Here is a 23,523-nt window from a genome sequence, read left to right as displayed (position 1 = left end):
GCAGCAGTCACTTCAGTGGGCTTGGAAACAGATCCACATCCATGACATGACTGCGGCCCCAGCTGACACCTTGACTGCAGCCTTGCTGAGAGCTCCAAGGCCACAGGACCCAGCTAAGCTGGACCTGGATTCCTGACTCACAGGAACTGTGAGAGAGCAAAAAGGTTGTTTTAGGTCACTAAGTTTTGGGTCATTTCTTTACACAGCCATATAATTAATACTATAACTTTATCACATTGGTAGCTTGAAACTGGCCATGGTGAGTACCATAAATCAGCAAATGCTACAATTTAAAGCTTCTTTCCTCCATGCCCCCCAAGAAAGGCAGTTGTCAAACATTCATCAGTAGGCCATGGGATAACCGAATGTGTAAATTTCATACACACACACCCCAAAAAAACTGTCAACCAAAGTTGGACTCTCGTTAGAAGGTCTGCCTTTTGCTTTTCACAGTGATATGAGTTAGCAATTCTCAAACTACTTTCTGTGTATTCAACATTTGAGTAAATACAGAGGATGAGATCAGGTTCCTAACTTTTGGAGAAGGGAGTTATGACATGGAAAGGGAGAAGACTAGACTTTATGCTGTAGTGTTGGACTGGAATTGGAGGTATCAGTATTTACTCATGATTTTCTTTTTTAAATAATACAAGCCTAGTTTAATAAATAACAGAAACACAGGTGACTGCACTCCAGGAAGAGTATTCACTTCTTGAAGGCCCATTCATAGTTTTCTCTGGGACTCCACTACCACTTGGGCAAATGTAATAGTACAGCCCTGAAGTTTGTAACCATCTTGTCTTACTAATGCCACAGTACCAGGCTGTACCCCAACATCAGCTGGCACATGACAAATGAGTTCATGCTCTGCTCATGAGGCTATCTGTCCCCAATGGGTGTCATCTTCTCCAGGCCATGCTTGGCAAACAAACTTTTCAGCTTTGCTTCTAAAAGTGACAACGCCTGAAGACCTTCTCTAGAGACGGAGCTTCTGGTCCCCAGCCTCTGTTTCTCCAGAAATGCATTCTGTAGTCTTCTCCAAAATGTCTGCCACCTCCACCAGAAACTCTGGATTCCAAATATCTTGGTGTCTTCTATACATCTCTGGGCACTCGCCACCCAACCGCCCACAGGGACCGTGCAGCCATGTGGCTGACCTTGGCTTCATGATTTTTTAAATACTTATACGAGAGAGTGTAAGATATATCTACACTTTTTCTAGCTCTGACTGCTGCTGGCTTAGAAGTGATGAGCATACACCTAATGCCCAGATCTTGGTTTCTATACTCCATTCTCCACTAAAATGAGTAGGGCTCCTTGGAGAAATAACTGATTCCAGGCTGGGGCAGGAAAAGTACAAGATGATGCTGGAACATCTTTTTGCAACACAAAGTAACGAGTGCTCAAATAATGGGGGCATAGTAAAAGAACACTGAAGCTGGTTTGAGGACCCCTGGTGGTGCAGTGGTTAAGAGCTTGGCAGCTAACCAAAAGGTTGGCAGTTCAAATCCAGTAGCCTCTCCTTTGGAAACCCTATGGGGCAGTTCTACTCTATCTTATGGGGATGCTATGAGTCAAAGTCAACCGGATGGCAACAGATTTGGTTTTGTATGGTTGGAGCTGGTTTGAAGGGGCTTTCACTAGTCAAATCTGAGACAATCTCAACATCAAGATGACAACAGTAATGGATTATAAGTCACTAAATACAACAGCAATCTATGAGTCTACACTGATATAGATAGCTAATAGATAGATAAAACGAGCAAAAGGGAATGAAAGCTCTTTCTTACAGAAAAATTCCAATTAATCAATATAGAAGGAATGATGAAGTTAGAATATCATCAACGGATGCTAAAACTACTGGGTGAATGTCTGATGAGGAGCAAAGCATCTCACTACAAAATTACTTATTAAACATAAAGGGAAAAAATACTCACTTTTGGTGCACATTACCTTAACCAAGTGATCAAAATTAACATTACCAACATTCAGAAAAACACAAATTCTGTAGTATTCCTGCCAAAAATGCACAACCTAAATTTAATCAAGATAAAACATTGAACAAACTGAAATTCGGGGACATTACATAAAATAATTGACCTATATTCTTTAAAAAAAAGTGACGATTAAATCAAAGTTAAGAAAGTCAAAGACAGTCTATAATATAATCTCTCCCAGTTTAAAGGAAATTTAAAAACAGAACCAAATGATTATGGATTAGATCCTAGAACACAGAGAAAAAAGCAACAAAGGATAAAACTTAAATACAGACTATGGATCAGATGTTAACACTGTCTCAGCATCAGTGTTAGAGTTCCTGAATTTGCTAACTATAATATGGTTTTTTTTAATATGGTTATGTAAGAGGACACAAAGTACCACAATGGCTCCAACTTACACTGGAATTGTTCAAGAAAACGTGTATTACAGGGGGGATGGGAAAGAAGAGAAAATGAGACAAAATATAAACAACTGGTAAATCTGGGTAAAGAATATATGAGCGAAGTTTTTTAAATAGGTGGTGGTGATAACTGCACAACACTGGGAAAGTAATTAAGGCCACTGAATTGTACACTTAAAAAGTTAAAATGAAAATTTTGCTATATATATTTTACATCAATAAAACAAAAATTAAAAAAAGAATCTGTTCACTGTACTATTTTTTCAACTTGAATTTGAAATTACCGTATATAAAAATTAAAAGCTATCAAAAATTCAAGAGCCTTCATTTTCAAAAATAATAACCAGTTAGGACATTAATGAAAGAAAAAGCCTCATCTGAAGAGCAACAAAAAGATGTTTAAGAACTTAAGAATTGTTCCAAACCTGAATGGCACAAAAGTAGACTTGAATAAATGCAAAGACACCCCACATTCCGTTTTCTTAGTTAAGAAATATAATATCATTGAAGTGTTAGTTCTCCTTAATTTATAAATTTAATGCAATCTCAAAAAAAAACAACAATATGAGAAAAATAAACATACAACAAAAGCTAGGAAAACGAAAAGAAGGAGTTACAAGAAGGGACTAACTCTACAAAATATTAAAAGCCTCTATGATTAAAACAGTTTGGTACTGGCATATAAATTCAGACCAATGAAATAGAATACAAGGTACAGAAATAGATTCAACTACATACGGAAATCTATTATATGATGAAAAGGGTATCTCAAATCGCTGGAGCAAAAATGGACAGGTCATAAATAGGTTGGGACAACTGAATAGCCACTTAGAAAGAGAGAAACTTGGACCCATTCATTATGCCATATACCAATAATATACTCCAAATTGATAAAAGATCTAAATGTGTTTAAAAAAGAAAAAACTAAAGTACTAGAACAAAACACGAATGGATTCTTCTATATAGCCTGGGCATTGGGAAATGCTTTGTATCGAAAACTAAAAATTCAGATGTAATATATTCACAGGTGGTTCTCACACTGGATTGTGCATGTGTCACCTGGAACACATGTCAAAACACCTATTTCTGGGCCCCACCTCCAGAGTTTCTAATTCAGCAAGTCTGGGGCTGGGTCCAAAAATCTGCATTTCTAATAAGTTCCAAGGTGATGCTGACACTACCGGTCAGTCCTGGCACTACGCCTTAAAAAAAAGGCTACATAAAAATTTTTAAGCGTTGCATGGCAAAAGCACTTTATAAACATAGTAAAGAGACAAACTGGGAGAAAATACTTGCTACGTACATCACAGATGAAGAGCCAATCTCTCTGATAAGAGTAAAAAAATATGTATTAAAGAAAACTGAGGGAAAAAAAACAAAATTCTTACAGAATGGGCCAAAGGCATTAACAACTCACAAAAAACGTGCTATTAAAGATGCTCAACTTTACTCACAATAAGAGACATGTGAAAATTACAACTACCTTAAGATACCATTTCTCATCCATCACACCAGCAACAATCAGAAAGCCTGACTGCCCAATGTATGGGGAAACAAGTGTACTTCTCATACCCTGCTAGTGGGAATGCAAAATAGTACAACCTCTGTAGAAGAGAACTTGGCAATATTTAATAAAATTACACATGTATTTGTTGCCCTTCTGCCCAGTGATCTCACTTCTAGGAATTTATTGTGACGGCATATCTCCAAACATTAGAAAATATGCATGCATAAGATTATTCATTGCCAACATTATTTGTAAAATATTAAAAACTACCTAAATGCTCAAATATAGGACTTTGGCTGAATAAACTATGGTATGAGCACACAATGGAGTTGTAAAAAAAAGACTAAGGATGATCTCTATGAACTGATAGGAAATGAATTTCAGGATATACTTTCAATTGAAAAAAGCATACAACAGGCTAACTTCTCAGGAAAAAAAGAGGGGGAAATAAGAAAACATGTTTATTTTTTGCAAAAACAAAGTATAAATCGGATGGAGGGGTGGAGTGGAGGGATAGGGAACAAGTAATATTTCTCTATACTTTCTGTATACTTTAGATTTCAGGGAAACGCTTTAATGTTTTACAATCCAAGAAATAATATTAAATCGACAAGAATAAAATCTGAAGCTGTATCCAAATAGAAACAAAAGTATCCATATGTATTTCAAATGAATAACATGACCACACTGCAAGGAAGAGAGAGATAAACAGAAAAACTAACACACGGAACATGTGAACTCAATACACTGACAATACATCTTTTAGCTTAGAGGGCAAAAAAACAGAATTACAAACAAATCTTGAACTGTCTTCTTAGGTTTTCTTCTCATAGTGATATGGCTGGAGCAATTCTGAAACTATTTTATGTGTACTACTGAATTTAGTAAATGAATGAATGTGTTGATGTTGCTGGGTGCCAGTATTCTCACTTTGGAAGAAAAACCCCAAAACGGATGCTGTCAGTCAGCTCTGACTCATAGCGACCCTAAGGAAGAAGAAAACTCATAGCAACCCCATAGGGCAGGGTAGAACTGCCCTATAGGGTTTCCAAGGAGCAGCTGCTGGATTCCAAACGCCAACCTTTCGGTTAGCAACCGAACTCTTAACCACTGAGCCACGAGGGCTCTAAGAGGGGAAGATGCAAATATGAGATGGGAGAAGGTAGAACCCTGTGGGGTTGGACTGGAACAAATCATGACATCTAAAATACGTTTCCTAGCTCTGTACGCTGAAAGGGTCTAGATGCAATAAGTACCAGTAACAAAGAGCACACCTAGGGCACAGAGTTTGGTTTCTAGATACCATAAAGAGCCAGAGTGCCTTGGAGAAACAACTGATTCCAGAATAGTACCAGAGCTTCTTACAGAAATGGCCAATTCCAAGGCTGAGGTAAGAGAGGTACAAGACAAGCCTTAAATATCTTGTAGTACCAGAAAGAAAGTGCTCAAAAAATCAACAATATTCTTTTGACACTGGGGCATATTAGCAACCAGCTTTAAAGAGCTTTGTCTGTCTGAAAATTTTGCAAGCGACCATCTAAGACAAAACTATTGGTCTCTATTTGTCCGAAGTGAAAGGAAAGAAGAAACTAGTCTACAGAACTAATAATCTACACAAACCAACAGCCTTATCTGCCTTGAGACTAGAAGAATTAGATGGTGTCCGACTACCACAACTGATTATTCCAACCAGGGACTCACTAAATGGTCCCAGATAGAATGGGATAAAAATGTAGAATAAAACTCAAATTCCTTAAATAAAGAAAAAAAAGGCCAGACTTACTGGACCAGAAGAAACTGAATGAGTCTCCAATATTATCGCCCTGGGACACCCTTTAAACTTGGAACTCAAAAACTCAAAGCACTCCCAGAGTTCACCTTTCAGCTAAAAGACAAAATGGCCCATAAAATAATATCACCCATGAGTACTGTGCTTCTCTAAATAATCATCTAAATGAAACCAAATGGTAAACATTTTCCCTAAACCAAACATAAGAAGGTAATGGGGGAACAGGGAAGCTAGATTAAGGGCGACAGACCAATCGGAATGGAAATAATGAGAATGCTGATTTACTGTGAAAAATGTAACCAATGTTAAATGGAAACCTAATTTGTAAACTTTCACCACAAAATCCAGTAAGATATTTAAAACAAAAGAACTCTCACTGACCATACCTGGGACTACATGAGCATCAAATTAGTACAATAAATAGATTATAAGCATTTGGCTGTTAACCAAAAGATGGGCAGCTCAAATTCACCAGCCACTCCTTGGAAACCCTATGGGGGCAGTTCTACTCTGTCCTATAGCGTCACTATGAGTCGGAATTGATTGGATGGCATGGGTTTGGGTTTAATCCACTAACTAAAGGGTTTATACTGTCAGGTAGAAAGATAGAGACAGACAGACACAACAGACTATGGTGGTTAGTTTTGTGTCAGCTAGACTACAGTACCCAGTTATTCCATTAAACGCTAACCTAGGTGGGCTGTGAAGGTGTTTTGTAGACATATTTAACATTTACAATCAGTTGGCTTTAAGAAGATTACCCTCAATAATGCATGTGGGCCACATTCAATCAGTGTTTAAAAGCCTTTAAGAGCAAAAATGGAGGCTTCCTAAGAGAAAAAGAAATTCTGCCTCAAGACAGCAACATCAACTCCCTCAGTTTCCAGCGTGTCAACCTGCCCTACAAATTTCAGACCTCCAGGCCCCATAACTTTGTAAACAAATTTCTTGAAATACATACTTAAATACAAAAACACACATATGTATGTGAATATATATACACGTGTATAATATCTATACATATATAAATATAGATCTGTTCTAAAATAAATGCATATCTATATACTCTCCTACTGTTTGTTTTCCTGGAGAACCCTGATTAATACAGACACCTACACATAAATAAAAAATACATATACATACATAAATAAATGAGGGCCAAGAAAAGGTTCTTCCATATAGTAGAATGCCAAGTGACGAATATGCAAGAACTGGCAAAGCAGAAAAATCAGAATTTTGCAACTCTCACAGTAACTCCATCCAACCTGAGGTCTATCTTGCAGTGTGAAAGGATCTTTTACCATGATTTTGCAACATCGTACATTGGTCATTTGGAAGATAGTGGTTCACTGAGATAGGTACGTCTTCCAAATGCTGACACATTTTACTATATAATATTTTTAAAAGTTCACCATCTTAACATTACCACACATGGCATTAGAAAAGTCTGTAAGCTAATGGCGGCAGATACAAGTTTTCCAAAATTCTTTGCTTAAAAGCTTAATTTTATCACTGGCAACAAATACTATCAATACTATAACAGGCTCACTTCATTTATTTTTGAGAAACTATCTGCCAAATACTCAAGTCTGAGTAGTCAAATTTGGTTCTGTTAGTAAATAGTGTTCAATGAAGAAAGTAAATGGTGTTCATGAAGAAAGCAGCTAATTCAGCTAGCGCCTCAACTGTACAAGGGCTTTACATTAAGACAACCATCGCACTTCACAAAATATTAAAAAGACTTGTACCCAAGGATCAAGCTTCAATAAAATTAATATTTTACTGCCTCATCATCTTAAGTGAAACTGGCTTTTTTTTTTCGAACTGCAAGTGTACAGTGGTGATGAACACAGTAACTATTAAGACAATTTGGTGCCATTGCCTTGATTCACACTAAGACACCAGCAATTTTCCCACCACTGCTTTCACACCAACAGTGCAAACACAGTACAGGGGAAAAAAAAGCAAAAAATGTTGTAGTATTATTATGAGAACAGTTTTGACTTTGCAGACCCCTAAGGAGCTTGGGGACTCCCAAGGGTCGAGACCACACTTTGAGAAATGCTGCAGTATAACATCTTTTACTTTTCATGTTCTGTTTGAATGTTACATTATGTTAAAAGTCATTAAACAACTTCTGAAATGCTTCCTATTACAAAAGAAAATCAGATAAATACAATATGTATGATTTTTTTAATTTCAGTTTTTCTTACTTTGAACGCTATAACATTTATTGTTAAATAAATAATATGTAACCAAGATCAAACTGATAATTTTCAACATTTCAATGTTTTTCTCATATTTTAAAGTACAGTATTTAAAAAACATTATGTAACTAAAAATATTTTTCACTTGAGTTTTAACATTTCTTTCAGTTTTTATTCAACTTTCTTAAAAAACCACCTTCCCCTGCACTGTAAAATGTGCAACTCTTCATAAATTTGTATTACTATTTACAGTGTCATATTATACTTTTTTTTTTTTTTTTTAAGAACATTGTTCAATACCTTCTCCCTGGAGAGGTTATCCAAGTGTGAAGTTAGACCATTTATTTCTTTGTCTTTCTCTGCCAACTGAAGCTAAAGAAAGAAAGAAATTATTAATTTTTTCATTATCTATTCCCTCCTTATACTTTGAGATCTAGTTTATACCATTCTATCCAAACAATTCTTATTACTTCAATCTATATACTTTTCTCAGTTCTTACTCTTTTGATTTCTCTGTAGTATTTGCCATTATTGACCCACTTCCCCTTACTCTTAAAGCTCCTCTCTTGGTTTATATGAAATTGCACCAATACTGTAATCCTCTCAGGCCCTTTTTTTGCATCCTCTTCTTTGTGTCCTCCCAGTCACAAATATGGGTGTTCTCCAAAGTTTCTTCTTTGGCTTCCTCTATTTTCTCTGAAAACTTACTTTCTTCCATGCCTTCAACTATCACCTCCCTGGGTATAATTTGCAAATATTAACACCTGCACCACCCTCTCTCTTTCCCAGGTTCCAATTCTGCCTTTTTAATTGATGGTTAGACATGTTTTCATTGTTGTCCTTCCTGCAATGCGAGGGCAAAATGTCCCAAACCTATTTTTCTTTTTTAAACTGATACCATTAATCTCAGAGTGACTGAAGCTCAGAAGCTGTTAGAACACTCTTCCTTCTTCTCTTCCTCCACTCCCCAACACTTTGTCTCCAAGTCATTTATTTATCAACCATACACTGATCACTTATTACAGCACAACCACTGTAGATACAAATACAGATAAAACATTCTTTAATAGTTCTTCCCTAAAGATGTCTTTTAAAGATTTCCATTCTAGACTCATGTCCTACTCAAGCGTAAACCTATAAAAACCTGTTGCCATCGAGTTGACTCCAACTCATAGCGACCCTATGAGACAGAGTAGAACTGCCCCATACGGTTTCCAAGGAGCACCTGGTGGATCTGAACTGCTGACCTTTGGTTAGGAGCTGTATGTAGCTCTTAACCACTATACTACCAGGGTTTCCTATTCAATGGTAGGTGATCAAAAAAAAAGTACCCAAGGAAAAGCAGCCTTGATAAATTTATTCTACGAATACTCCTAACTGATTTCCTCACCTTCGAACTCCTTGCCCTTCTGTAAATCCTCTTCAGTGCTACTGAAATATTTTCAAAAAGCCCCGTTCTGGTTGTGTCCTTCTTCTCCTACATAATTCTTAACAGTAACTAGCACTCAAAAAAGTGTACCTTAAAAACCAGAGCCTGTTGCCACAGAGTTGATTCTGACTCATAACTTTCCAACAGGACAGAGAAGATCTGCCCCATAGTTTCCAAGGAGCGGCTGGTAGATTCAAACTGCCGACCTTTAGGATAGCAGCCATAGCTCTTAACCACTGCGCAGCCGGGGCTCCAAGTGTACCTTAGGTCCTGCAAAATTCAGCTTCAGCCTATCTTTCAAGTCTAAGCTACTCCATATTAAAGACCTGTTACTCGAGACTGCTCGCAGGTCTCAGACTATGGTGATGTACGTGAAAGTGCAACTATCACCATTACATCTCTAGCAAGCCCTACGGGATTACATTTATGCATAACGCTGTGCCTTATATGATCACCCACATAATAGCTAATATAGTGCTTTCTACATAACAGACTTCAATGAATAATTAACTGAATTATTTTTTTCTCATCAACATGAAAAAAAATTTCATAAAAAATTCAGTATTCACACCTGATAAATTATAAGGGAAGTTAGCAGCTACTCAAAACAATACCCATAGGGATCCCCAAAACAGTAATAATGTCATGAAATAAATGTTTCAAAACTTCATTTAAAAGTATGATGATAAAACAGGACCACCAGTATAACTACCTACCCACTCTACTCCCTGATGGGAGAAACCCAAAGTTAACTTTTAGTGTCATTAAAAAAAAAAAAAAAAAGGTTACATACAAGAATTAAATTATAGGTAAAATTAGTATTAAAAAAAAAAAAAAAACCCATAGCGACCCTGTAGGACAGAATAGAACTGACCCACAGGGTTTCCAAAGAGCAGCTGATGCATTAGAACTGCTGACCTTTTGGTTAGCAGCCATACTCTTAACCACTGTGCTGCCAGGACTCCAGCTACAGCAAAGGTAAATTATTTAAAACTTCCCAGTTTCCAGTCAGCAAAAAAAAAAGAAAAGAAAATTTTATATGTATACTTCTTAAAATACATAAGATTACACTTTATTCCTTAGAGGGAATAACAGCTTCTTATTAATTAGGTACAGTTTGCTGTTTTTTCCCTCTAATATTTCTAACAGATAACAATTACCATTTGGGCTTGTTTGTCGCTTAACGTTACATTGGCAAGAATAGTTCTCACTAATTAAGATGGTATCTCTTACTTTGCAGTATTTCATTTAGGACAAGTAACACATATGGGTGATAAATTTTAAAAATCCTAGCATATTTTAAAAATTACTGATCCTTTATTACACTCCCCCAAAAATATCAAGACTCTAAAAGAATTCTGTATACACATTCATGTTTGTTTTCAAGAGAACATGAGGACAGTGAAACGATCACTTTTCACCTTTTTTTAAAACAGCAATACTAATATAAACAATTTTAATACTGATGGAATCCACTGAATTAAAGCCACAATGGCAGCACACATGGGTATCTATTTTCTCAGTTAATATTTAATGAACTATATTCAACATAACTAAATCCAGAGTACATTTTTATTTACAGAAGAAAATACTGTCTCAATTATTCATATTAAAACTGCATACCAGATAAAAATTACAGATAACACATTTTCAAAACTATCAGGCACTATGTCTCAAGTTAACATACAATGAGTACTAAACTTACTCTGTAATTGTCCTCTACTTCAGCTAGTTCTAGTTTTAAATTTTCAGCGATTTTTACTTGTTCTTTCCACTTCAGCTCCATTTTTGCAAGTTCATCAGCATATTTATTGCATTTTGTTTTCTCATCCTAAATGAAATCAGTATAATTACCCGCCAAAAATTTAAATCTCATATAGCAAACATCTCCACAAACACATACTGATATGCTGAAGGTTTATTGTAACAGTATAAAAATTGAATTAACCTAATGTTTATCGGTGGAAGATTGGATATATCATTTTATATCCACAAAATACAATATACACTGAAAGAATGAAGTAAATTGACAAAAAAAACTATCAAGATACATTAATTGAAAACTCCAAATTGCAAAAAAAGCACATATAGTATAATTCCATTTTTGTGTTAACGGTTGTTTTAGTCAATTATATAAGGTGTCTACGTCAGTGTTGCTCAGGAGCTCTTATCCTCGGTAACAAGGATTAAGGGGGCTTTTTTTACCATCTCTGTTCTTTATTTCAAAATGCCATAATGCTATACAATAAGCATATTTTACTTATGCAGAGGGAGGAAATAAAAATTAAGTATTTATAATGCTGCTGTTCCCAGGCACTGATTTAAAAAAATTCTAGGATGTCCTGACCAGGACAATCTCTAGCTTGATTTCTTACACGCTGCTCTTCTCTACAACCCAGAAAGTCAAAGGGAACGAGTTACAAGTCTTGCCAATAAGTAGACCAGTTTCCTTTTAAATATTTTTGTCCAAGGTGAAAAAGTTTAAAAATACGTTGAACAATTCAAAGTTTTTTTCAACAAACAATGCTGTAGCAACTGAATATCCATACCATATATACCATACCTCAAACCAGACACAAAAACTACCTCAAAATGGTTCACGGACCTAAATGTAAAATTTCCAAAAGATGATATAGGAGAAAATCTTTACATCTTTGCATCAGACAAAGGGTTTTTTAGAACATAAAAAAAGCATAATACATTAAAAAAAACAAATTGATAAACTACCTCATCAAAATTAAACTTTTGTTCTTCAAAAAACAGCATTAAGAGAATGGAAAAGCAAACCACAGACAGAAAATCGTCATCATGCTTCTGTCAAAGAACTTTCATTCAGAATAAAGAACTCTTACAACTTAACAGTAAGACAACAAACAACGCAATTTTAAAAAGACAAGAAAAATTACATGCATGGCCAGTAAGAGTGTGAAAAAGCGCGCATAATTAATATCCATTAGGAATATACAAATTAAGCCATAATGAGACATCACTGCATACTCATTAGATTGGTTAGAATTAAAAAGATTAACCATACACTGTTGGTGAGACTGTAAAATGGTACGACCACCCTAAAAAAAACCATTCGGTAGTTTCTTAAAAAGTTAAACATTCACCTACCATATTATCTGCCCATTTCACTCCTATTTACCCAAGAGAAATAAAAAACCATATCCACAGAAGACTTGTGTCTGAATGTTCACAGTGGCTTGATTTGTAACAGCCAAAAACTCAGAACAACTCAAATGTCCATCAACTGGGAAATGGGATAAGCAAATTCTGGCATACCCAAGCAATGGATTACTACTTCAGCAATAAAAAGGAATGAACTACTGATAGAAGCAACAATGTGGATGAATCTCAAAATAATTACGTTCAAAGAGACAAGAAAAAAGTACATACTGTACTGGTTCTATTCATGTAAAATTCTACAAAAGTGACAAAGTAAATCAACAGTTACCTGGTGAGAGGGACACAAGGAGGAATAAATTACAAACGGTCACAAAAAAACTTTTGGGGGCAATGAAAATGTTCATTATCTAGATATTGTGGTGATAGTTTCATGACTGTAAATATGTCAAAGCTGATCAAACTGTACACTTTAAATATGTGCAGTTTATTGAATTTCTATTGTACCTTAATATAGTTTTAGAAGACAAAATGCTCCTTGAGGAGCTTTTTTGCTTGAAGGAACATTTTATTTTCATTTAAATCACGTTAGTAGATAATGAGACTTTTAAAGCACTCATCTAGAACTGATTCACCCCTAACGAAGTAGTTCAGTTCCTTATAAACCACTACTTTGAACTCAAGGTTAAAACTGTTGTAATCAATGTTTTTACAGAAGGATCCTCTGAAGATGTAAAAGTGTTCTATTTAAAGCCTAACTAAAAAAAAAACTAAAGAATTATATTAATATCATTTAGAAGGCAGTGCACAAAAGATTTTAAATTAACTACTATAGTAACTTGACTATGCAAAGGCATTCGACTGTGTGGATCATAACAAATTACGGATAACATCATGAAGAATGAGAATTCCTGAACACTTAATTGTGCTCACGAGGAACCTGTACATAGATCAAGAGGCAGTTGTTCAAACGGAACAAGGGGATACCACGTGGTTTGAAGTCAGGAAAGGTGTGCATCAGGGTTGTATCCCTTCACCATACTAATTCAACCTGCGTGCTGAGCAAATTATCCAAGAAGCTGGACGATATGAAGAAGAACAAGGCATCAGGACTGGAGGAAAACTCATTAGTAACCTGCGTTAAGCTGATGACACAGCCTTGCTTACTGAAAAGTGAAAAGGACTTGAAGCACTTCCTGATGAAGATGAAAGACTACAGCCTTCAGTACGGATTTACACCTCAACATAAAACAAAAATCCTCACAACTGGACCAATAAGCAACATCATGATAAATGGAGAAAAGATTGAAGTTGTCAAGGATTTCATTTTATTTGGAGCCACAATTAACGCCCCTGGGAGGAGCAGCCAAGAAATCAAAAGACTGGCACTGCATTGGGCAAATCTGATGCAAAAAACCTCTTTAAAGTATTAAAAAGCAAAGACACCACCTTGCAGGATAAGGTGCCCTGACCCAAGCCATGATGTTTTCAATCGCCTCATACACATGCAAAAGCTGGACGATGAATAAGAAGATCAAAGAAAAAGTGATGAATTGTGGTGTTGGAGAAGAACACTGAATATATACCATGGATTGCTAAAAGGACGAACAAATCTGTCTTAGAAGAAATATAACCAGAATGCTCCTTAGAGGCAAGGATGGCGAGACTACGTCTCAGATACTTTGGACATGTTGTCAGGAGGGATCAGTAGAGTGTCAGCAAAAAAGTGGAAGACCCTCAATGAGATGGATTTACACAGTGGCAGCAACAATGGACTCAAGCATAACGACGACTGTGAGGATGGTGCAGGACCAGGCAGCGTTTCACTCTGTTGTACACAGGGTTGCTGTGAGTTGGAACCAACTCAACGGCATCTAACAACAACACTACAGTAACACTGAGCTTATATATGAAATTTTGTTCTGCAGCTCTAAAAAAAACCCTCCCCTTCCCAAAGGCACACAGAAACATGCACACACACAAAAATTAAGGAACAATAAAAAATTCACGTACAAAAACACAAACATCTTTTCCTCCCTACTCCAAATCAGGCATAAATGAGAAGTACTTTCTCTTTATACTTTAAATACTCCAGGAATGAATGCTACCAAGAAAGCTGCAAAATTGAAAGGTCTGAATGACAGCATTTAAAATTATCAAAATGTAACAATGTAAGAGGGCTGCAACTCAGTTGGATGACGTTCCCTATTTCCACTTTACAAATCTGGACACTTTAGGATGTGGCAACACTCTCTGCTATAATTAAATACAAAAAAAGCAGTTCCCTTTTATTAAGTTGAAACATTTCCCATGTATCTTTATAGTAATAAGAAGACAGACAGTAATATCCAATCTCAATTAACCAGTTGCCCACTATTGGGAGAAAGGTTATTAGGTGAACAGAAAATAACAACTTTAGGATCATGATTTTACTCATGGCAGAAAAAAACACTCCAAAAAACACTCATTGCTCCAAAAGTGAAACGAAATACTAGCATATAGGGATAAAAAAGTAACCCCAGGATACTAATCAATCAAAACATTAAACCTAAGCTAAACCATCTATGCATTTAATAAATACATCTTTCACCTACAAGGTGGCTAACTTACCTGCAAAAGTTGTTTACATTTTTTATACTTTTCTGTTTTGTCAGCAATTTCTTTGGTCATTTCACAGATTTGCCCCTTTGTTACCATGTCAAAATCGGTCTCAGCTACAAACAACGTGGAAAATGAGATTGTTAAAAAGTATTTTGCTTCTGTTTGGGATGATGTAACTTTTTGAAATGGATAGTGGTGATGGTAGCACAACATGGTGATATAATTAATGTCACTGAATTATACACATAAAAATGGTTAAAATGGTAAACTTTTTGTTGTATATATTTTACCACAATGCTTAATTTCATCACTGTCAAATCTTTGATTACGTAAAGGTTAAAAAAAATTAGGACAAGTGAAAAACCTAGCGCTAATTCAAATTTTCACGTTATTCATTTATTCAGTGCCTCTCATCTGTTCTATAAGTTAATAAACAAAAAACAGATTAAAAAATATAACTTATCCTCCCACAGATACACTAATGAGATACTCTATTGGTCCAAAGTGGACGAGAAAAAAAAGAAACTCAAGTACAACAAACAGGGAATTTACAAGTTTTTCCCCCCACAGAACTGTTTAATAAAATACCAAAAATAAAATGCTTTAAAATGCCATAATTCAATGGACTATTACATAAAAATTCAATTTAGTTTTTTCCTATCTAGTCCAAATGAGTACTTAAAATCACCAGTTAATTTAACACTTGTAAATATTCTCAGAAAGGTAACACAAGTTCATACACACTGTGTATTCACCACATACATGACTTCATCTTACTTCCTTCTATTTACTACAATTATCTCACTTAACATGTAAGGATTTTTGTAAACTCTCTGGAACAAGGAAGTAGTGATAAATACAAATAATTTTTAAGGTAGGACACCCTGTACAAAAAGTCTAAAAGATTTTACCTGCAGAAGCAGTAGTAGCTGGGTCTGTGTTTATTGAGGCATCATTCACTTTCTGCTGACTTCCAATTTTCTTTGTGAGGACACTGTTATTATTCGCCTATTCAAAATGTTGATGGTAAATTGTTAAAGGAGTCACTGAATGACTTCTTTCCTTCAGTGTAAATAATCATAAAAAGATATCCTGAAGAATCCACAAAGCTGCTACTGTCCAAAAAGCTAACAAAAACTAAAATGACACATATGACCTTACTAACCAACCTAAATATTATAAGTGAAAAATGTTTTATTTTGCTCTTACTTGTGAAATCATCAAAACAATAAACAAGTCATTCACATAAATCTCACTGTTGAACCCCTCACAGGTTTTCTACTACAAAGTCATAATATAGCTTACAAGGGCCAAAATCTTTACATGTGGGTCAAACTTAAAATATAATGTTTTCTCACAAAAGGCTTCCTACTTTACAACATGCATTTCTTGCTTCTTTGATGGCCTTCTTTCAGATTTAAAAATATATATATATGATTGGCATCATATAATATATAAATAAAACTGTACAGGGAAAATTTGTTTACAAAGGAAATTGTGGTATCACCTTCAACTTCCCATTTTAAATGCTTCTTCTTCACTTCCAGGACTCCATTACACAGCAAGCTTTGTATTTAAGTACCAGAATGTAAAGGTCTACATTAAAACACGCTCATCAGAAGAATTTTCTTTTGCTTTATTACAAATATATCCACCCACTCTCGAAGAGAATACAAAATAATTAGCTAACATTCTATAACTCTTACTAATTTAGTGCATTTGGATATGATGGAAGAATTCACTAATGACAACTGAGAAACCATCTGAGACGCTAGGGATGATGACTCAGGATGATTAATGGTGAAGCCCACTGAGAACAGGCTTCCTTGTCACAGGAGGAATTCAGTAATATGTACTGAGTTTTTAAATGCCAAAGACATTTACCAAGAACTTAAAGGAAAATGGTCTGGAAATGGGGGCTCGGGCTCCTGTTTTTTCCTGCTGCTGTCTTGCTTCCTTTGTCGGACTCTAGCAAATAAAATTACAGATTTTGTTTTAAAAATTATCATTATAGTATTATGCCAAAGGCTTGAAATCAAGCAGAGGTAAATTATATTCAAAAGGTCAATATTTAAAATATCATAAATCTGGTTTGCAAACAAAAATACTGATGAAGAAAATATTTTACTATATATAAATTCAACAATACTTACTGACTGGTCTGAAAGTTTATTTATTTGTTTCTGGAGCCTCTGACATTCTTTAAATTTTTCTTTATAATGATCTGCCGCCATCTGAAGACGGAGTTTCAGATCTTCAACCTCTCTTCTCAGCTCATGTTCCAGTGTATCAGTCTTTTCCTAAAAGAGAAAAATACACTTCCTTTGAGAAAAAGGTAAAAACTTGTTACCTCAATGTAGCAGTGAATCCCAGCTTCATTTTACTTTTCTTTTCTTTTTGGCTTTTAATTTTTATGTGTGTTGGGGTTTTGGCTACAGAGCTACATTAGCCCTCCTAATAAATCCAAATGTATATTCTTAGAACTAAAATTTATTTTTAAAAACTTGAGAAAAATAATCCACTTTCTGAGCAGAAAGTATTACCCTCTTAAATAACCATAATAATGTTTTATGCAGCTAGTCAGTGAAAAACCCCAAGATAAGCAATATATATGACATCAAAAGTATAATTAAAAACAGAGCAGTTTTACTAACCATTAAGAATTTGCTAATAAAATTCTTTTAAAGCACATATTAATTTCAATCTAAGACTGTGCAATGACTAAACAAAATCAATGCAACTATAAAATTCTATGATCAGGAATCTATCCTGACTTAGTAGACATAACTCACTCTCTTTCTTAAGCTTACAGTGTCTTTTTCTCATGATCAAGATGGAAATTCAAAATTCATCTACTTTACCTGTTCTTTTTTCATAGCATTCAGTTGAAGTTCTGCCACTGTATCTGCTAACTGCTTTTTTACTTTCTCGTTTTCCAAACGTGCACTATGTAGATCTGCCATCGTCTTATCTCGTACATTTACAGCATCACTAAGCTCTTTAGCCAGAAAGACAACTTCTTGCCGAGTTGCCTGAACCTGTTCCTCTGCTTTACGAAGTTGCTCCTTTAAAACAAATGTATCTTCCTGAGGAAAAACAGATAAATACAATTGTAATTAAACCATTCAAATAAGAAACAAACTATTCTACTCACATAATTCAAGAGACCCAAAATTTTAAATTAAATATTGCTTTTCTATTCATGACTTAAAGTATACATCTTTGTTTTAGATTCTTCATATAACATAACAACCCACTGCATACCAAAAAAAAAAAAAAAAACCCCAAGCCCATTGCCGTTGAGTCAATTCTGACTCACAGCGGCCCTCTAGGACAGAGTTGAACTGCCCCATAGGGTTTCCAAGGAGCTGCTGGTGGATTCAAACTGCCAGTTAGTGGCTGAGCTCTTAACCAACCACTGCACCACTAGGGCTGCACCCAATGCATAGAGAATCATTATTACAACTTTATACATGAGGAAATGGACACAGGAAATCAGGTGACATTATCTAATGCTTAAAGACCTGACCTGAGACTCAAATGAATCACCAGCTGGAAATATCGACTCTCATTTTTTTATGACTAACAATGAAAATAATTTCAAAAGTTTCTTTGTAACAACAAATATTTTGGTTAAAAGATGTTTCCTACTTTGTAACCTAAAAGACATCCCATATAATGTTAACCTACCTTTCCATACCATGAAACATATCGATATGCTAATAGCAAAGATTACATACCAAGAGAATGAAAACCAACTAGCACCCACTCAGCTGTTAACTGAAAGGTTAGCGGTTTAAACCCACTCATTAACTCTGCAGAGAAAGAATTATCAGTCTACTTCCGTAAAGATTACAGCCAAGAAAACCCTATGGGGCAGTACTACTCTGTCCTATAGGGTTGATATGAGACAAAATCGACTCAACAGCAACAGGTTTTTAATCTAGCCACCAGAGATTTATTATTTATTTAGTAGATTTATTATATTTTTACTTATTAATTAAAATTTTTTTGCTTTACTTATTGCTGAAACTATTGGTCCGTATGGCTAGACAGAGCACATGAATAAAATACGGTGATGTTTTGGAAATAAGGGTTCTCACAGTAGGAGAAGAAATATATAAACATGGAATAGAGGACAGTAAGGAAGAGACCTAAGTAAGGTACTGGATTTAAATTGGGAATATCAATATAAATTAAAGATTAAAAAAAGTCCACTGAAAGCAGAGAGAAGCAAGGACTCCCCCCAGTAGCCATAAGATCCAGTTCTTGGTTCTGAAATACTATTCCCTACCCTAAGAGTCAGGGCTCCTTGGAGAAACGATTAATTCCAGGCCCTGGGCAGAACCTGACCCTGAAAACAGTCTGCCAGAAAGCAAAGAAGTAGTCAAAGCATAATGGGGACACATCAACAGGACACTGAAGCTGACTTGAAAGTGTTCTCCTGGCTACATTTGGGACAATTTGGGTAAGAAAAAAATAATGATGATAAATAATACACTGACCAACAACAACAAAAAGAATCCGTAAGTCCACAGTGATATAAAAAAGGGGGTACAGGTCAACAAGGAGCCTCCTCGCTTCAGAAGAATGCTTACTAATAAATGCAGAAGAAATGGTAGAATTTTAAAAATCACCATTTGCAACCATTATTGTAATAGTTGATGCAGACAAGGCTCATGAAGAGATATTAAAACCGCTGGGTAAAAGGCTGTTTGGGAATAGGATGTTCACATGATCTCCAACTATTATCCCACAGAGGGAAAGGTACCTATATAATGAAGAAAATGGCAGACATAACTTTAAACAAGTGACCAAACTCAACATCATCAAGAATGGACAAACTGATATTATGTGACTTTTGATGTGACGACAATGGGATGTACAAAGCATCTCTCAGGAAAGTGAAGAGACAACCTACAAAATGGGAACAAATATTCGATAACCATATATCTGATAAGGGTTTAATATCCAGAATATATAAAGAACCCCTAATGCTCAACAACAAAAAGCAAACAACCCAATTAAAAAATGAGCAAGGGACTTGAATAGACATTTCTCCAAAGAAGATACACAAATGGCCAATAAGTACATGAAAAGATACCCAATATCATTAGTCATGAGGGAAGTACAAATCAAAACCACAATAAGGTACCATTTTTACACCTACTGTTGTTTTTGTGTGCCACTGAGCCAACCCATAGCAACAAAAAATGGAAAATAAGAAGTGTTAGGGAGGACGTGGAGAAACTGAACACTCATACATTGCTGACAGGAATGTAAAATAGTGCAGCCACTGTGGAAAACAGCTTACTGGTTCCTCAAAAAGCTAAACATGGTATTACAATATGAGCCAGAAATATCACCCCTATGTATATACCCAAAGATTTGAAAGCAGTGATTCAAATAAACACTTGTACACAAATGTTTCCTGCAGTATTATTCATAATAGCCAATAGGTAGAAGCAACCCAAGTGCCCATCAACAGATGAATGATAAACAAAATGTGGTATACATACAATGAAATATATTCAGCCATAGAGAAATTAAGTTCTGATACACGCTACAGACATGGATGAACCTTGAAAACATTATGCTACGTTAAATAAGGCAGACACAATAGGACGACTATCTTATCCCAATTTTATGAAATATCTAGAATATGCAAATGCAGAGAGACAAAAGTCTATTAGTGGTTACCAGGGGGTAGAGGGAGAGATAAACACGAAGTTTTTGCTTAAGGAGTTCTGAGTTTCTGTTTAGGGTGATGAAAAACTTTTAGAAATAGTGGTAATAGTTACACAATATGGTGAATGTAACTAATGTCACTGATTTGTATACATAAAAATGGTTAAAATGGCAAATGTTTTGTTATATATATTTGACTACAATAATTTTTTTTTTTAATCACCTAGGTCTTTTCTTGCCAAACATGTTTGACCTGAATCTAATCAGGACCAAACAACGAAGTCAGATTATAGAACATTCACTCAGATAACTAGCCAAATTCTTAAAAAATATTAACATCATAAATGACCAAAAAAAAAGCATACGGACACTATTCTAGATTAAAGCAGACTAAAAGCAAACAACAATCAAATAAATGTGTTATCTCTGATTACTACTGGATTAAAAAACTTAAAAGGTTATATAAGACCATATTTGGGACCATTTTAACATTGACTATATATAAGAATAATATATCAATATTAAATTTCTTAGGTGTGATAACCATATTGTGGTTATATAGAAGAACATAATTATTCACACAGGAGCTAACATGCTGAAGTGTTTAGGGTGAAATGTCATAATGACTGTAGCTGAATTTCAAATGGTTCAAACACACACAAAAAAAGTATACAAAGGGAGGATATAAAACAAAGATGGCAAAATATTTTAGGGTATATGGAAATTCATGGTTCTGCTGTTCCAATTTTTCTGTAGGTTTGAAAGTTTTCAAAAGAAAAAGTTAGGAAAATTATAAAAATAATCATATTGTATACATTCAACATAGACACATTTTATAATCTTCAAATATACATTACACAATACTACTTACCTTATTTGAAGTGGTAAGCAAAAAAGCTCTTTGAAGATTTTCCTTTTCAGTCAAACACAACTGCAGTCTACCAATCTCTTCTTTGAAATGTGCAATCATGTTTTCTTTGTTCCCATCTAAGTTCTTTAAAGTCTGGACCTCTGACACAAGCTTGGTATTCTCTATTTCTGTGTTCTTCAAATGTACCTGTAACAGCATTTGAAAATGTCAAGAATACTTTTTCTAACTCCACAACCTAACTACACAAAGTTTACAATGTCACTGTTTATCTCTAACCAAAAAATGACCATGTAAAGGGAAAACACATTCAAGTAGGAGTCAGGATAACCAAGTTCTATCAAATGACTGGGTAAGAGAACCCGACTTTCCCTTTTTATTTTTCATGGATATTAATTCTAAGTCCTAACAACATTACCTGATCTTTAAAGTCTTTTCATTTGATTTAATGATTTTAGTTTCTCTAAAAATGAAAAAGAATTTGGTTGTCCTTTTTGGGATATATTATGTTACAGGCAGACAGTAAACAAACCAGAAGGGGTACACTTTATAGAGTAATATTTTCAGCAATTCAATTTTTTACTTGTGAGAAGTACTATGTCATTTACTTCCTATGTGCCTAAAATTATATTTGTTTATTAACTCAAATACATTTGGCCATTACTGATGATTTGCTCATAACAAATATCAAATTCCATAAATGAATTTACAGCAAAACCTGCGAAAGCCAGAACCTATATAAGGCAGAAACCTGTCAAAGAAAAGAATACAAATATTTTCCACTAAAACAAGAGACAGGAAAACCAGTAAGCCTCCATCCTGTCAAAGGCAGAAATCTTGCAAGACCCAGAAAAATAAGGCAGGCCAACTGAGTTCCGGCTCTCACAGGTTTCACTGTATAAGAGTAGAGAGATCTAGTTTCAAACATCAAGGATGCTGCTTTGCTTAAGAGCTCTAGAGAGAAGTGAATTACATACTTACTGCATGTTATTCTTTAAAAAAATGTATGAAATGTTGAAAGACTAGTTCTTATCCACAGGGATACAATATAATTCCTAATTATCTGAAGGAGCCCTGGTGGCACAGTAGTTAGAGGCGCTTGGCTGCTAACCAAAAGGTCAGCGGTTCGAACCCACCAGCCACTCTTCAGAAGAAAGATGTGGCAGTCCGTTGCCACTAAGATTTACAGTCTCGGAAACCCCACAAGGCAGTTCTACTCTGTCCTATAGAGTTGCTATGAGTAAGAATCGACTCAACAGCAGTGCTTTTTTTGGTTTAATTCTCTGAAGGCTTAAGCGTAACTTTTAAAACACTACCTAATTTTCATAATCATCAGCTCATGAAAGTGTTTTAACAATCCCTCTAAAATCTTATTATCTAGTAGGGGCTACAGCAGAGAAATGAGAAGTATCTCCCTGGTTATTCATGTGAACAATTTATAATGGAAAGTATGTTCCTGGGGTAATGGAAAAATGGAATGTCTTATCACACTGGATAAATGGCATCTCACTGCCAAAACAAAAGTCCTCAGGGAAGAGTTTTATTTCCAATTTTCAGGTATAGAGCATATACACATAATGAAACGTTGTCCAGAACACCAAGAGCGGGGGTTGGGATGGGGGTGTGCAAATGGAAAATTCAATGTCACTTGGATCCCAACTGCCGATGCCTAGAGAGAACTGGAGATATTAACACACTATGAAAGAATAAATCCCTAAGACACACTCATTCTTTACATTGCCTTCCTTCCCCCTGCCAAGTCTTTGGCAAAGGATTCATAATCATTCAGGTGTACAACAGAGAAACAGAAAAAGTGTTTAGAGAAAGTGAAAAAAAACAAAGAGTATAAGGAATAATTAATTTACAAGAGTAAAGAAAAAATAAATACTGGACATGCCTAAAATGTG

The 23,523-nt window shown here is 35.2% G+C and overlaps 1 protein-coding gene across 7 annotated transcripts in view; it reads right to left on the bottom strand.

Moving 5' to 3' along the window:
- Positions 1-23,523, bottom strand: part of TAX1BP1 (Tax1 binding protein 1) — a 92,969-nt gene that overhangs the window by 27,873 nt on the left and 41,573 nt on the right. For 5 of the 7 annotated variants that reach the window (XM_064290101.1, XM_023544326.2, XM_023544325.2 and 2 more), the window contains exons 8-15: positions 21,620-21,805; positions 17,922-18,146; positions 17,214-17,360; positions 16,945-17,028; positions 15,972-16,068; positions 15,070-15,173; positions 11,039-11,164; positions 8,205-8,276 (exon numbers count right to left, since the gene is read on the bottom strand). In XM_064290101.1, the coding sequence (XP_064146171.1) occupies positions 8,205-8,276; positions 11,039-11,164; positions 15,070-15,173; positions 15,972-16,068; positions 16,945-17,028; positions 17,214-17,360; positions 17,922-18,146; positions 21,620-21,805 (1,041 nt within the window). The remainder of the gene's footprint in view (positions 1-8,204; positions 8,277-11,038; positions 11,165-15,069; positions 15,174-15,971; positions 16,069-16,944; positions 17,029-17,213; positions 17,361-17,921; positions 18,147-21,619; positions 21,806-23,523) is intronic. The other 2 variants (XM_010587199.3, XM_064290102.1) reach the window with 1 other exon arrangement.

The sequence above is a fragment of the Loxodonta africana genome, chromosome 8, assembly GCF_030014295.1.
Source record: "Loxodonta africana isolate mLoxAfr1 chromosome 8, mLoxAfr1.hap2, whole genome shotgun sequence".
Taxonomy (NCBI): domain Eukaryota; kingdom Metazoa; phylum Chordata; class Mammalia; order Proboscidea; family Elephantidae; genus Loxodonta; species Loxodonta africana.
This window is presented reverse-complemented; position numbering and strand designations above follow the sequence as displayed.